At 45.2% G+C, this 17,137-nt stretch overlaps 1 protein-coding gene across 1 annotated transcript in view; it reads right to left on the reverse strand.

Annotated features, from left to right (window-relative positions):
• Positions 1-16,024, reverse strand: part of LOC147336525 (NACHT, LRR and PYD domains-containing protein 1-like) — a 44,747-nt gene extending 28,723 nt beyond the window's left edge. Inside the window, exon 1 of the mRNA XM_086286198.1 lies at positions 15,756-16,024. Coding sequence (XP_086142324.1) covers positions 15,756-16,024 — 269 coding nt within the window. The remainder of the gene's footprint in view (positions 1-15,755) is intronic.
• Positions 16,025-17,137: the final 1,113 nt, after the last annotated feature.

The raw sequence follows: 17,137 nt of genomic DNA on the forward strand, positions 1-17,137 counted from the left end.
TTAAGAATAAATACCCTCTGACGCTCTTATCCTCCGCCTTCGAACTCCTGCAGGGGGCGACCATTTTTACTAAGCTCGATCTGCGGAATGCTTACCACTTAGTCAGGATGAGAGAGGGTGACGAGTGGAAAACGGCCTTCAACACGCACCTGGGCCATTTTGAATACTTGGTCATGCCGTTTGGACTGACTAATGCTCCGGCTGTCTTTCAGAGTCTAATCAATGATGTCCTCCGAGATTTCATCGATCGTTTTGTGTTTGTGTACCTTGACGACATTCTCATCTTCTCCCGCTCTCTCCCGGATCATGTACATCACGTCAGACAAGTCCTGCAACGCCTCCTGGAGAATCGGCTGTTTGTTAAAGGGGAGAAGTGCGAGTTTCATGTGAGTACTGTGTCATTTTTGGGCTACATCATCGAACGGGGCGATTTAAGAACTGATCCAGCTAAGGTACAAGCAGTCTTAGACTGGCCCACGCCGCCTAACCGTAAGCAGCTTCAACGGTTCCTTGGTTTTGCAAACTTTTATCGGAGGTTCATTCGTGACTACAGCAAGATTGCTTTGCCATTAACCCGTTTAACTTCCCCTAAGGTGCCTTTCTGCTGGGATGATCAGGCTCAGGAGGCTTTCTCCCGGCTAAAGAAACGTTTCGCGTCGGCGCCCATCCTCAGACAACCGGATCTCAAGCGGCAGTTCATCGTGGAGGTGGACGCCTCGGATGTAGGGGTCGGAGCAGTCCTCTCCCAGCAACTAGACGGTAAGCTCCACCCTTGTGCTTACTTCTCTCGTCGTCTCTCTCCTGCAGAGCAGAACTACGACATCGGGGACAGGGAGCTGTTGGCAATCAAACTCGCCCTGGAGGAGTGGCGCCACTGGCTAGAGGGCGCAACAGAACCCTTTGTGGTATGGACTGACCACAGGAACCTCGAATACATCCGGTCGGCTAAACGGCTAAATGCCCGACAAGCCAGGTGGGTTCTTTACCAGATTCTGCTTCACCATCACCTACAGGCCCGGCACCCGGAATGTGAAACCCGATGCCCTTTCCCGCCAATTCACCACCTCAGAGGACCCCACCCGTGAGGCTCCCATTCTCCCTCCCACGTGCGTTATCGGAGCCCTGTCATGGGAGATCGAGTCTGCCATACGGGAGGCCCAGCGGGTGGAACCGGATCCAGGTACTGGTCCCCCGGGTTTGCTCTTTGTTCCCACGTTGGTTCGCTCACGAGTGTTACAATGGGCCCACGGCGGAAAACTCACCTGTCATCCGGGCGTTCATCGCACCGTCACCTTCATCAAGCGGTTCGCCTGGTGGCCTACACTGGCCAAGGACGTCCAGGACTTCATCGCTGCCTGTCCAACCTGTGCCCAGAATAAGCCGGTCAACCAGCCTGCTGCCGGCCTACTTCATCCCTTGCCTACGCCAAGCCGCCCCTGGTCCCACATTGCGGTTGACTTTGTCACTGGTCTTCCGCTGTCATCAGGTAACACAGTCATCCTCACTGTTGTCGACCGTTTCTCTAAAGCTGCCCATTTTGTCGCTCTCCCCAAGCTCCCCACTGCCCTGGAGACCGCCCGGCTTCTGTCAACTCATGTGTTTCGCCTCCACGGGATCCCTGCTGAAGTGGTCTCGGACCAAGGCCCACAGTTCACGTCACGTGTTTGGAAGGAGTTCTGCGCCTCCTTGGGGGCCCAGGTCAGTCTCTCGTCAGGTTTTCATCCACAGACCAACGGTCAAGCGGAACGGGCCAACCAAGAACTCAAAACGGCTCTCCGTTGCTTGACGTCCACTAATCAGACCACCTGGAGTGAGCAACTGACATGGGTGGAGTACGCTCACAATAGCCTTACCTCGTCGGCCACAGGTGTCTCCCCATTCGAGGCCTCCCTGGGGTACCAACCTCCCCTGTTCCCTGCCATCGAAGGTGAGCACTTTGTGCCCTCTGTTCAGCAGCACCTGCGGCGGTGTCGGCGCGCGTGGCAGGCCACTAGAGCTGCCCTTCTTCGCACGGCGGACCGGAACAAACGGCAGGCGGATCGCCGCAGGTCCCTGGCGCCGGCCTACTCACCTGGACAGAGGGTTTGGCTCTCGACCCGGTATGTGCCTCTCAGGACGGAGTCGCAAAAGCTCTCCCCCGCCTTCATTGGCCCGTTCGAAGTGGACTCTATCGTTAACCCCGTGTCTGTGCGTCTCAAGCTCCCCAGGACCATGCGTATCCACAACGTGTTTCATGTCTCGCAGATCAAACCTCACTGTTCCAGTCCTCTGTGCCCTCCTTCCGGACCCCCTCCGCCCGCCCGGGTCGTCGCTGGCCGTCCGGCCTTCTCCGTGTCTCGGATTATGGACGTCAGGCGCCGGGGCCGTGGCCTGCAGTATCTTGTGGACTGGGGGGGCTATGGCGTCGAGGAGCGTTCTTGAGTCCCGCGGGCGGCTCTGCTGGACCGGGCCATGGTTCGGCGGTTCCATGAGGCTCACCCTGGGAGGCCTGGGGGTCGCCAGGGGGCTCCCGTTGGGGGGGGGGGGGGGGGGGGGGGTACTGTCACGACCTGCGGGGTCGGCAAGGCACTGATCAGCAATCTCTCTCCCCCTCCCCTGTTTTGCCGGGGCGGAACTCATGGCGGGTTCACGCTCTCGGCCCACGCCCTCCCGGATCATGCACACCTGGGCCTCATCAGACCAGCTGGTATATCAGAAGGAGGAGATCAGCTGTTCAACGCTGGATTGTTGTGAAGACTCCTGTCAGTACACGTCAAGCCCTAGTTTCCCACACTTCCGCCTCAGAAAGTAACCGTTGTCTCTCTGTTCTAGATTCCCCGGACCCGTCCCCGTGTTTCCCTGTGTGGAGCGTGTAAGAGGTGGCTGGTCACTACGGAGAGAGGTTGGCGTGAGCGTGTGTGTGATTCCCTTGTTTTCCCTGGAGCCCTGGAACCCGTCCTCGCACATCTTGTATATAGCACTGTCCTCGCACTGACTGTAAATACACTTGGTGAAGATTTTGTGAATAAACTGTCTCTGTTACAACACACTTCGGAGTCCTGCGAGTGGATCCTCAGAGCAACTCGTGACACTCTGGTGCTGTACACAACTGTTTCACTTCCTATCTCTCTGACAGATCTTTTATGGTGAGTATGGATACATGCTCCTCTAAGATCCATAGAGTGACATGTGGTGTGCCTCAAGGGTCGGTTCTAGGCCCTGTACTTTTTAATTTGTATATGCTGCCTCTCGGCGGTGTCATCAGGAGGCATGGAGTGAACTTCCACAGTTACGCTGATGACACGCAGCTGTACATCTCCGTGTCTCCTGATGACACCAGACCAATGGATGCCCTTTTTAACTGTATCTTAGATATACGATCTTGGATGGCAGAAAACTTTTTACAGCTTAACCAGGACAAAACTGAAGTTTTAATTGTCGGTCCTGAGGCTCAGAGAGAGAAACTCTTGTCTAAATTAGAGGCATTTTCACTATGTCCTTCACTACAAGTGAAAAACCTGGGTGTTATTTTTGACTCTGAGCTTGGTTTTATCCCACATGTTAAACATGTAACCAAAATTGGATTTTATCATCTAAAAAATATAGCCAGAGTCCGCCCTATTCTCTCTCGGGCCAACACAGAGATGCTGATGCATGCTTTTATTACCAGTCGCATTGATTACTGTAATGCCCTGCTCTCTGGTCTTCCTAAGAAGAATATTTCAACTTTACAACTCTTGCAAAACTCGGCAGCTCGTGTGCTGACGAAGACCAGAGGGCGGGCCCACAGTACACCGGTTTTAGAATCGCGGCATTGGCTCCCCGTGTGTTTCAGGATCGATTTTAAAGTTCTTTTATTGGTTTTTAAATGTCTTATTGGTCTTGGGCCTTCTTATCTCTCAGATCTGCTTTTACCATATGAACCCTCACGGACCCTGAGGTCCTCTGGTACTGGCCTTTTGATTGTCCCTAAAGTCAGGACACATACTCACGGAGAGGCAGCTTTTCAGAGGTATGGTCCTCGTCTGTGGAACAGCCTGCCGGAGGAGCTCAGGGCCGCAGAGAACGTACATGTTTTTAAGAACAGGCTCAAGACCCACCTTTTTAATTTAGCTTTTACTTAGCGTTTATTTATTTTATGCTTATTTATTCTATCCTGTTATTCTATTATTAATTTAGGCTTTACCTAATATTTTTTGATTTTATTCTTATTCATTTTTAATCTTCTTACTCTATTTATATTTATATTGTATCCTGTTCTTATTTATTTTATCATTTTACCCTGTATATATCGTATTGCGTCATATCTCCAGTGTTTCCTCGGAGGGCGCTCTCTGCACCGGGGCTGTGATTGACCGTGGCTGCTGGGTCTCTGGGGGTCCTCTCAGCCTGGCTGGGGGGCTCCTTTGCCTCCCTCCTGCTGTGTGCCCAGCCTGGAGGCTGCGGTCTGTGACCGGCTCCCGGTGCAGACGGCTCCCTGTTATAGTGTTTCCTCACTTGGCTCATGCGAGCCCAGCCCAATTTTTACTCTTTAAGTGTGCGCGTGTGTGTATGTGTGTGTGGGTGGGGGGATATATGTGTATTGAGAGTGTGGGGAGTGAGTTGGAGGGTGGGGTGGGCTGCTTTTAACTATGTAAAGCACTTTGTGCTACATTTTCTCTGTATGAAAAGTGCTTTATAAATAAAGATTGATTGATTGATTGATTTATGGATGATGTTCTTTCAGTGTTGCACTTTGTAGACGCTCCCTGAGCCTCACAGCCAGCTGCACATGGACCAGCTGACATTACCCAGCATTAGAGGCGGGTGTAAAAAAATGGATTTTGCTATTTAAATGGTTTTAATTTGAATAAAGCGATGTTGATTCATTCAATCCTGAATCGTTTTTTAATATAAATGTATTTTGCCAGAATCTCAGGTTAACACTTAGACCCCCGGAGAGCAGTCATTTTGGTTTTCTACCTTAGACCCCCGCGGAAAAAGGGCCACGTGTCAGGTCAAACACAGATGCAAAAAAGAATCAGGCCACTGTGCGATGTGTTCACTGCTACAGGTACACATGTGGTAAATGCAGACGACAGATACCGTGGCAGTGCCAGGATTGTGAGTGATTGCTGAGAATATTGAAATGTACTCACTCACTTTTTATCATTATTTGTAAATATGTGTACAAATGGTTGGTTTTTTGTACTGTTTTCATCAATAAATGTCAGCAACAAAGGACATACAAAGGACATGTGTTGATTTCTCCCTAAGATGGCAAACTGAAACACTTCACTCCCCCACCCCCTCAATCACTCACCCCCACTCCCCTCCCTCCAGAATTCCTAGGTAACAACCTAATATACATATGAATGACTAGCCAATTTAGCTTCCACTTCCAGCATTTGACTGCTCTCCGGCTTTTAAAGGTAGAACGGTAGAAGCCTGGCAATCCCAGTGTTAAAGCTCCCAAAAGTATTTCAACAACAAGCAAGCAGATAAAACAGTAAATGAGAGCAGCTAAACACACAAAGATGGAAACACAGAGCGTGGATCGTTCACTCAACAGCACGTACACGGACACGCCGTCGGGGCTGAAAGTGGACAGCTCACAGATCCTGAAGCTGCAGGTTTCATCTGTCTCCAACCAAAACTGACTGAACCAGCAGCAGAAGAAGATCCAAACTACGCTTTACGTTTGATGAACATCGTCATGAATTCTCTCTGACTTTGACCTTTACTTCCTGCACAGCTCTCTCTCTCTCAGTGTACGTCAAGAACAGTTTACCGTCAAAAATCTGTTTCCTGCATTATTCACTGCTTATTACGCACCAGTCTGCTGTTGTGTTCACTGCTGTCGGCCTCCGAAAACAAAGCCTCATTTCTGCTGTTCAATACTGAAGAAATTTAAACCTTTTAAAATGATGACAGATTACAAACTCTCAGCTGTGTCTGTAATCAAACCTCTGTAACTTTGCTTCCCTTCAGCAGCATCAGCTCATGTTCACATGTTGATTCATGGTTTGCTTCAGTTTTTGATGGACTGTGATAGGTTTTGTATTGTTGATTGTCATTTATGCTTAGAAACATTTACTCATATATGCTTAGAAGTATATAATCAATTGTAGATTGAAAGAATGTCCCATCCTGGGAGGTCTGTAACAACTCTGTGTAGAAGGGAGTGCATTCATTCCTCTTCAGAGTGTCCTGGCATAAATCACACTCCCTAGGAGAGTTTATCTTTTCTTATTGATTTATGGTATAGCAAACACACGTATATCTGTCTAAGTATAAGAGCCTTTTGTTAGATGGACCCAGATGTCCTGGCACCAGCTTTGGGGAGTCTTCACAGGGTCACATCTTGACCCCCCCCCCCCCCCACACACACACACACACACACACACACACACACACAGGCAAGGTACTCTTTGTGTGAATGTAGGCGTCATATGTTAATGAACCTATGCATATTCATGTAACCTCAATAAAAGAACAGTGGTACGGGAGAACGGAGGATAGCAACTGGGGTCAGGCGAGGGAACGGCGTCTGTCCGGTTCTCTCCCGTGCACGAGAAACATGAAGAACTTTGCCTACTTGTGTCTTGCTTTGCAGTGTAATTATATTGTCTTCAACGTTCCAGCGGATGGGTTCAAGCTACGAACCTATCATTAATTGGTCCTTGGATGCCGGAGCCCTGGAATCGCATTCACCGAGGGGAGGAGAGGCACGCTGAAAGACTGACGTCAGCCAGGAAGTTCCTGTGGATTCGCGGTCTGTCCTTTCTCCTCGATGAATGGCGATCGGCGGGATTCGAGGCTGATATTACACGCTAAGCAACACCAAGTAAGTTTAAAGAGGCCGACTCTATAACCGTGTCATTGTGCAGTCTCCGCCATTTTGTGAGGCGTTGAGAAGTTCGCTGCTTTGTGGAGCGATAACTGGGTTAGTGTCCTGAAAAAGAGGTTTTGATTAAATCGCCCAAGGGCCCAAGGGCCCAAGCGTCCGGTGAGTGTCCGGTTTTGAAATCGCCCTGGGTGTGTGTCCCGAGCGTCCCTTCATTGGGTTTTGTCGCGCGACTGGGTGAGCGTCCCACAACTGGGTCAGGGTCCCGAGCGGTCTGGTGTGAGTCCGGAGTAGGCCTATTTTGTGTTGTTGTCATTGTTGTCGTCGTCATTTTTGTTGTTGTTGTGTGAGTGTGTGCGGAGCAGAACACGTGGTCTGTGACACCGACTGTTGTTGTTATCATGGTTTCATAAGCAGCCAGGAGCGTGTGGAGAAGGCCTGCCACATCAGCAGCACTTAAGATGTGCTCTGGTGAAGGGCTTTCCCCCACCCCTTGCTGACACAAAATGTTTATTCTTTAGCTTGCCCTGATCGACAACAGCCTGTGTGCCAGACCATAGACGTAATTGAGGTGGATAGTTGTTAAAAGTAATCTACATTAAGCTTGTGGTTGCTCAAATTCAGTACAATGACATATGAGCTGAAGTGATATAGGTAAATATTTGAACTAATGAAGTGCATAGAGGCACTTGACCTGTGTGAAAGACTGTCGTCTTATTATGAGCCATTGTTGAGATATAGAGCACACCTGTGAAAACAACTAATATGCTGAACCCTGTATGAAACATCTAAAAGTACGTGATGGAGAAGCTTTATTGAATATGAAAGTGTAAGACTTTGCCGCTGTGGGCAGAGCATGCAACTACTGTGTGATGTTGTGTTGCGGGTTTTTTTTCTTCTGAGCTGATGAGCAAGCTACACATTATCAGATCAAGAGCTGTCTGAGAACTACTCAAAGAGAGGGAAACAGAGCTATGAGTGTGCAGCGTTTCCGTGAGCAGTTTTCCTGCACCTTGACTCGTGTGTGTAGCATCAACATCATGTTTTTCTTTATTTGTTTTGTTGGGTTAAAAATAATTAAATAAACTGGTGATCATATTTATGGATCACCATTGTATCATCAGCCATGTGATTTATTTATGCAGATGAAAAAGAGAAAGAATTTATATTGTAGATGAAAAATAATCATAGGGAAAAAGGTTTTGTGTTGATCAGCCAAAAATAACCACAATTTCATTTTCTGCTTTTAAGAAAGGATTGTTCACAAAAACACACACAGAGAGAGAGAGAGAGAGAGAGAGAGAGAGAGAGATGTGTGTTGGTTAAGCAGCGATGATAATAATGAAAATGTCTTAGTTTGTCACTTCCAGGTGAAAAGCAGACCAGAATCAATTCTCCACGGGCAGCAGTCGGAAGAAAATTATAGGTTGAAATCATTAGAAAAAATTAGAAACACCCAGCCAGAATTTTTTGGCTGAATTGTTTTGCAGCTTCCCATCCTCACCCTGAACAAGCAAGCTCCAAGGAAACTAATCTCTCCCTGAAGACACCGAGTGCAGTTTCAGAAGCACGAGCATGAACATCAACAGTGAACAGGAGTCCAAGAGACAATACCAGAGTTCTGAGCAGTTCTGTGGGCAAACGGCATCAGAAAGAGAAGAACCACCATCTAGATTGGATGGATGGAGATGCGTTTCCAGCCAGCTGCAACCTCACTGTGTGTGAAGGACTTTTGAGAAGACTGTCTGAGTTTGACATTTGCCATGTTTGGAGTGAGATGGCAATAAAAGAGACAGTGGGACAAAGAGAGACACGGGACAAAGCTGAAAAAAAAACTGACTGCCACTGGACTGAAAAGTGGGAGAGAAGGAAAGGAGCAGAAGAGGACTGAGGCTGCTGTTTTAGTGTGGGCAATGAAATTAGGTTAAGGAATTCAGGGAAACAAGCGACTGCCTGGAAGTGGAGGATTGACACAGTGTCCAGACCACCACATAAGGGGGAGGAAGACAAGCACTGAGGTATGCAAGTGTACTGTTAGAAAATGGAAAGTGACACCACACATGCAGATAATATGCACCAGAGATAACACAAAATCATACACAAAGTGTTACACATTACAAGAGGGCATTTGTAGAAGGGGTTAACAACACACCGTGTGGTTGCCGATGGTAACCTGTTTCAGAAAAAAGGGGGAAGGTACATGAAAGGATACATAAAAACAGAACATGTATTAACCCGACTAATACAAACACAAAATGACTCATGAAGATTAGACAACATCTTAAGCGTGAGTCTGTTTATCATCTTGTCCAAGATGGTACAGGATACAAGTGTACAGTGTGATGCAAAGACCAGTGGACTCACAGCACATTAGTTAAGAAATGATTAAATAATAGCAGAGAAGTGTGTAGGAAAGGCAGCTTTTAAGAACATGCTCTGCTGGATATGCAGCTCCACAGACATGCATTAAACCTGCCTAATAACACAAACACACATGCAATGGAAATCAGCTTGTTATCTTTCATCAGTGTTAAAATAGTGTCAATTTAGCAGACACTTGTTATTAAATACTGAATTTATCCAATGCAAAAAATTGACTCTCTAGGTTGCAGGACAACAATTTAACTTTTGTGGGAAAAAAGATCCTGGTTTTACCAACCAGTGATCAGACAATAAATTTAGTTGTTAATATAGTAAATTGGGAGAAGCTTCCTGCTTGATTGATGCAGCACAAGTAATTTGCTGTATGAGGGAAATTGTCTTTTGTGATACTAATTTGAACATGCTTTTCTGTCGTCCTGTCAACTTTATTGGTTAATAGCTGGTATGCAAATTAGTTGATCGGTTTTAGATTAATGAAAGGTGACTGAATTCTAGCACGAGTGAATGGGATGTGTTGGAGTTGTTGTGTGTTGAGTGGAGACTCTAAAACACTGAGTTTCCTGTTTTGATGTGCGAGTGAATCCTGTACCTAGATACACAACTCTGAATACGTCAGAACAAACTTCTTTTGTGAAGTGCATGACAGCATGTCACATGTTTTATGATGAAGGGAAAAAGGAAAATTGAATAAAATAGATCTGTGGCCTAAATGAGTGAAGAGCACAGACCTGGTGATTAAACTCATAGCTAATAAGACATTAGGGTTATGTTATGTGTTGTGCAGCTGATGGTTGGTTTGGAGTGAATCTAACTGATGATTCTTCTCCTGTTGTGAAGTTGATGAGGAGTTTGTGTCATGACTTAACAAGGCCTTTTTATTTTGATACTTTCACAGTGCACTGAAAGTTTGGTTTGATAATCTTTGTTATTTTTCATTTTTATCTTTTGAACAGGCACTGATTTTGTTTGTCTATTTCTTTTCTTTAAGCAGATCTGCACATCAGGAATTAAAAGTGCTATACGACCTGTTGAGAAAGCCAAGTGAGTTTCTCCACATTAAAATGGGCTCTGGAGAAAGCCACTTATTGGGACAATATTAAATGAAAGTCCCGGCCTAAAAAGGATTCAGCGATGTAATCCGATCTAAAGTTCTTTTTCTTTTTGAGATGACGTCATTTTGCTGGAAGTGGAAACTAAATGCGACGACGGGTTCCACTATCAGCAAAGAAAGAATGAATGAATGAATGAATGGAAATAAAAACAAACTGACTGACTGGTAAAAGCTGACAGGACTTGACCACGACTCAAGGTTAACCTCCACCTAGACAGGACAAAAGGGTGGATGAATTTATGTGTTTTTTGTTACAGGAGCAGAAAGATGACAGCAACATTCGAGGTTGCGTGATGATTTAACCCTTTAAATGCCATTTTTTTATGTTTGTGAACTCTGAAAATTTAACCTTTTTTAGTTTAAATTCTCTGTCTGTGAATTTACTATGTGTGTGTCATTCACTAACTTGTGTTGCTCACAAACATTACTGTGAGAAAGTGTACACACCTGCGCAGTGCTAACATTTACATTTCTTTTTACAGCAGATGATTAATCATGTGATTGATCATGTGATTTATAAGAGGATTAGTTAATGTTTTTCTACTATAGGATTTCTGGGTTTATATGTGAATGACATTCTTTCCACGGCTAGGGATGGCTAACTTTATGGTGTTTTTATGGCACCTCTGGAATGTGGATGGCTGACGCCTGCCCACCAGGATGATCAACGTGTATTGCTAATGTTTGTTTTTCTGAGACTGCATGTAGAGGAGTCAGCGGAAGCAGACAAGTGACATGAGAAAAATATATAAGGGATTCAGTGTTTATGGAATAGTTGAAGATGGGCTATTGAGCTCATAGTGATTGTTGAGTTGAGTGACTTTGCTTAAGAGAAGTCACTGATTACATTAATGTTAACTGAGCACATGGGATGATCCATGTCTGCGGCGAATTATGGTAATAATAGTGATTTAATGATTTGGGAAAACCTGCACATGACACTTGTCTTGCCCGTGCTGACTGCTTATTACTCTTATGATACAATTGTTTATAAGTGTGAAGTTTGATTTTATTTCCAGATCTTGTTTTCCAGGCCATGATAGTGTGTAGGCAGGCTCCTGGTGGAGCCAGTTTTTAAGACAGGGATCCAGGTTTGGTGAGTTGACGCATGAGAGTGTCCATGCGTCAAGAGGTGGGGTCCAGAAGTAACATTAAACAATGTTTACTATTATTGTTGCAGTGATTTGTGTGATTAGCCGTTTATTTACAAGTATTAAACCTATGCAAGTGGTGCATCCATGTTCAGATGAGGCTTTGATGATCTATAAGTGAAGTTCACTGAACTAAAGAATGTGGTTTGATGATTGTTGACATGCTCTCCAAATAGAAGTCTTTCTGAAATACAGGTGCAGCAGTGAGAAGCGAGAAACATTCCAGGCATAGCCCAGGCAGTGGTTGAGGTCAAAGGTCAAGCTGGTTGGGGCCCATCATGAGATCAGACCTTGGAGCCACAGCAAGGACCATGAAACTGCGTTGGAATGAGGGCTGTACCAAGGGGGAGTTCCAGAGGCCAATTCAGATCCAGCCGGCCCAAAATCAGGATTATCCATGACGAGAAGGAGTGCCTGAGAGGATCGTCCACAAGATGGGAGCTGAGGCCAGGAGAGAGGCTTCAGGAGGATCAGAGATCACCTTCAGCACAGCAGACATCACACAGTGTGCTGCGCTACTGAGCTTCCAGAAGATCAAGAGGAGACTTCCCACAGCAAGCAGCGTTGGGACAGGAAAACTCGAGGGATGAGGGGGGCGTGCCAAGCTCCATCGACAACGCAGAGGGAGTCTAAGGATGACATCATGATTCTGTGAAAAGCACAGGAACCAGAAGCTATGGTGGTGATAACAGCAGTTTCCTATGAGGTCTGCAGCTTTGGAAATAGCTGAGACCCATGTTGACAAACAACAAAACCAACTGGTATGATTGGATGTTTATTCTATATACATTTGGACTCTGGTCCTATGGACAGTGATGGAAACAACTGGAAGAGACATTAATGACGCCCTGCAGAACTCAAACCACTCTGCAGGGAGACATGTGATGTGCACACCCGGAGGAAGCATCACCAAGGTGAGATGTTTTTGAAAATGTTACTTTCTTATTTTCACTATTAAATTAACAATTTCTTGTTTGCTTGTAGGATGCAGTTTGCCCTGAGATGAGATCAATGAATGGGATAACTGCTAATACATTTGTTAAACTGTGTATTTTTTCAGTAATTTAGGGTGATTTGACAAATGCTGAGTATAAGAATGTTTGCATTGAAACTGTCAGACATGAGGTATTCATAACTGGGAACTTTTCTAGCATAAAGGTCAAAAGGGGGGAATGATAGGTTTTGTATTGTTGATTGTCATTTATGCTTAGAAACATTTACTCATATATGCTTAGAAGTATATAATCAATTGTAGATTGAAAGAATGTCCCATCCTGGGAGGTCTGTAACAACTCTGTGTAGAAGGGAGTGCATTCATTCCTCTTTAGAGTGTCCTGGCATAAATCACACTCCCTAGGAGAGTTTATCTTTTCTTATTGATTTATGGTATAGCAAACACACGTATATCTGTTTAAGTATAAGAGCCTTTTGTTAGATGGACCCAGACGTCCTGGCACCAGCTTTGGGGAGTCTTCACAGGGTCACATCTTGACCCCACACACACACACACACACACACACACACACACACACACACACACACACACACACACACACACAGGCAAGGTACTCTTTGTGTGAATGTAGATGTCATATGTTAATGAACCTATGCATATTCATGTAACCTCAATAAAAGAACAGTGGTACGGGAGAACGGAGGAGAGCAACTGGGGTCAGGCGAGGGAACGGCGCCTGTCCGGTTCTCTCCCGTGCACGAGAAACATGAAGAACTTTGCCTACTTGTGTCTTGCTTTGCAGTGTAATTATATTGTCTTCAACGTTCCAGCGGATGGGTTCAAGCTACAAACCTATCAGACTGCAGAATATTTTGAAGGTTATCTGCTATAAAAAGCCAGAACAGGAAAATCTGCTTCATGTGTTTCTGTTTGATCCTCAGTGACTTTGACACAAAGGCCTCTGCTGTGATGATCACACCTCTGATCAAGTCTCACAGTGTCAGCTTTGTTTTTATACATATGGATATGTGCTGATAAATGATCAGAATTATAATATTTCCCACTGTCTGCTGTGTGCCGTGACCTTTGACCTGCTAAAGACAGTCAGCTGTGGATTATTCATTGTTGTGTCTGATACTTAGAACTGTGAGGAAGAACACTACACAGTTAATCAGGGTCCCCTCTCTCTGAATCAGGAAAGGTGGGCAGGCCGCGTGTGGGCCATGGGCCATACGTTGAGTCTCACTGTTTGAAATGTGAACATTGTTCTGCTGCAGTCAATGGACTAAACCAGAGAAGAAGAAAACAGACTTTACCATGAAGATCCTCAGTGTGGATCAGTATAATATCAGCCTGATGTCTGCAGTTTAGTGTCAGCACAACTTTCACATCATATTCATCTCAGCACAACTAAAACATGCTGACTGACCTCAGAGTTTCAAGTCCACATCCTGGACTCTCCAGGAAACCACACAGATGCTTCACTCCTGAATCCTGCAGGTTGTTGTTGGAGCTCAGCTCCAGCTGTCTCAGATGGGAGGGGTTGGACTTCAGTGCTGCTGCCAGATAATCACAGCAGATCTCTGACAAACCACAGTTCCTCAATCTGTATAAAGAATGAAAGATGTAAGTTTATTAGACAAAGTGTGAGCTTGAAATCATTCAGTGTTTCATCATCTGTTCAGAGCTGAAGAAGGTTCAGAATGGAGAAGTTTAGAAAATGGAAACTCCAAACAGCTGAAGCCAACAGGAAGCAGCTTCAAACAAACACAACAAGAGAAAAAACTCTGAATGTTTCACATTAAAGTCGTACATTTCTCATAAAAAACAGGACAAAGACTTGAAAAAGTCGTGTTTTTCCTTCCAGGAACCACAAGGCTTCACTTTTAAAGGTGAAGTGTGAAAGAAATGGACATATTTGAAGTCCAACACCTTTTTCCAGTCACATTATTCAAGCAGACAAACTACAAGCTCATTTTCATTCCAACAAGTCATCTTCTGACCTGGACTAACAACACTGGTCTCTATGTGCAGCTGGCTGTGAGACCAGTGCTCAGGGAGCGTCTACAAAGTGCAACACTGAAAGAACATCACACACTCATTTGCTTCCATCATCCAACCTGAAGAGGAAACAGAGACGGCTCCCCTTCAAAGTAAAAGCTGCTCCTTTTGGATACAGTATCAAAGAAAGTCTACAGTATAACATAGAAAAGACAGAACAAAGTTTTGGTTGTTTTTAAATTGTGCAGAAATGAAACTACACTAAGCTCAATTATGTGACAGACATTTCATCCCATGTGAGTTTGGCCTCATCCTGGGCCGGCTTATCCAGCACACACTGTGACCACAGGCCCAGGGGCCACGCACAGCTGGGCTCCATCCAAGAGACAGGAAACAAACCAACACAATAATAAAAAGCACCATGTCATCTTCTTACATCTTCAAGACAAACATAGTAAAAACATGAGCATATTTGTTTCCTGATAAAATGATGTGACAGGTAGAACAGAGTAAAGTGGTGGTGTTACAGCCTTTCTCCCCTCTGCTGCCGAGGCTGTTAGTCTCTCCCAAACTCAGCTACAGGACTTCCAAATGAATGACAGCAGCAGAAGTGGCTTTACAAATGAAAGAGGAAGAGGAGAAAAAGAGGAGAGGGAGGCCACCCTGACCATCACTCCAGCTGAAAACATCACACTTCCATTAAAGTTGGTGAGAAAATGTTGAGCAGGATGAGCTGCTGGCTAATCTGGAGGCTGTAGCAGCAGCTCACAGTCACAGTGGATTTCCACTCATGAAAAAGCTCTGGCTGCTTCATTTCTCATCTCATATCAGAGACTTTAATGCTTCACTGAAGCTGTACTGTGATGCTTCCATATCCCAGTGAGGCCTCCATAATGATTTCAGCTGTTCTGTACACACACTGTGTGCCCTGTATGGCTCAAAGTCTCTGCAGCCTGTTTTTATCTGCTATCATCAGATCTTCATCATCCTCATTCACATCCCTCACACACTCTACAGCCTCATCAGCACTGACTTCATCTTCACTGACTGATGGAGCACAACATGAACCTGTGGAGGCTGAAACACTGTCCTGTCAAACATCTCCCCGTCACCACTCCACTTCTGTCAGCCTTTAAATGAACCCTGCTCAAGTCTGTCACTTCTGTTTGGAGCCAAAAGGAAAAACTGTTGTTCAGTCGTTTGGAAAGACAACATTTCTGAAAGCACTCAAACTTCTTCACATTTGTCTTCAGACACATCCTGAACATTTGGGAACTAAAGAAAGTTTCAAACATCAATCAAAGACCTGAAATATAGAAAAACAACAACAGCCGCAGTCAGTGAACTCACCTCAGAGTCTCCAGTCCACAGTTTGGACTCTCCAGTCCAGCACACAGAAGTTTCATCCCGGAATCCTGGAGGTTGTAGTTTCCACTCATGTCCAGCTCTGTCAGATGGGAGGGGTTGGACTTCAGAGCTGAGGCCACAACTTCACAGTGAGACTCTGAGAGTCCACACTGAGTCAGTCTGTGACTCTTACAGAGGAGGGAGCAGATACCAGATGAGGTCACGGAGGTACGGGGAGGATTCGCAGCAGACAGCAAGACTGCCACGTCCATGCGAGAGAGCGATGGCTACGATAATCTCTGTTTTTGTCTCCCTATATAATGTTGTACAGCCCATTTGAGGGTTAACACAAACATTAGTCCTTCTACTTAAGTATGTTTGACACTTTGTTTACGCCTAAATTAACTTTATGTCACGGTCTGGCTAGGGCAGATCGTATGTTGCAGGGAAGGACTCAAGCGCAGACCGAAATGAGATATGAATAACAAAACAAGCCGTTTATTAAGGCAAGAAACGAGGGTACAAATATAATAGGGAATCGATGAAAACTAAACAATGATCTAAACTGGGTGAACTAAAACGAAACATACAAAACTCTAAACATAACGAACTGACAGGGATACCTGGAGCGGAGACATAGGAACAACGGAGCAATACAACGGGTGAATACAACGGACGACCTGACAAAGAAAGACTGAGAGCACACAGACTAAATGGACACAGGAGGACAATGAGGGAAGTGGCAACACATGGGCCCAGCTGACACATGAACATAATTACGTCACAGGGGGAGAGTAACTGAACATGATGAACACAGACACACCAGACCTCTTCACAATAAAACAGGAAACACAGTGAGATATAGACATGACAACCTGAACTGAACAACATAAGCCACATACATGAAATACATGAAAAGCAGGGGAGACTTATCATAGTGGAAACACGAGGGGAAAATAACTAGAAACATCTAGGCATGATAGACTAAACATAGTGGGAACACGAGGGGTAAAAATGAACTGGAAACAACTAGGCATGATAACGATGAACTTAGGAAACCTGAAGGCTACACAAACTAAACACAAAACGTTGGGTCAGCAGACCCAGGATCATGACACTTTACTGTTAAAGAGTTTTCATGTTTCTGTAATCCACCAGTGTGCTCATGCTTTTTTAAGTGAAAAGAGATTTTTAATGATCAAATATAATTATGTTTGTTATTTGTGGATTTTAAATGTCCTTGACAGAGACAGATGATAATCATTATCCTGCACTGTGGTTTCAGGTTTGGTCGAGCTAGCACAAAGAATGGCTATGTTGAACTTCCTCCTGGGATCCACACTAAGAAGTGAGTCCAACATTAGCAGGGTCTCTTTCCTTTATCT

This window comes from Aulonocara sp. 'chitande type north' Nkhata Bay, linkage group LG3 (assembly GCF_057382095.1).
Source record: "Aulonocara sp. 'chitande type north' Nkhata Bay isolate Kocher_YH1m ecotype deep benthic linkage group LG3, A_spYH_male_GT1.1, whole genome shotgun sequence".
NCBI classification, from domain to species: Eukaryota; Metazoa; Chordata; class Actinopteri; order Cichliformes; family Cichlidae; genus Aulonocara; species Aulonocara sp. 'chitande type north' Nkhata Bay.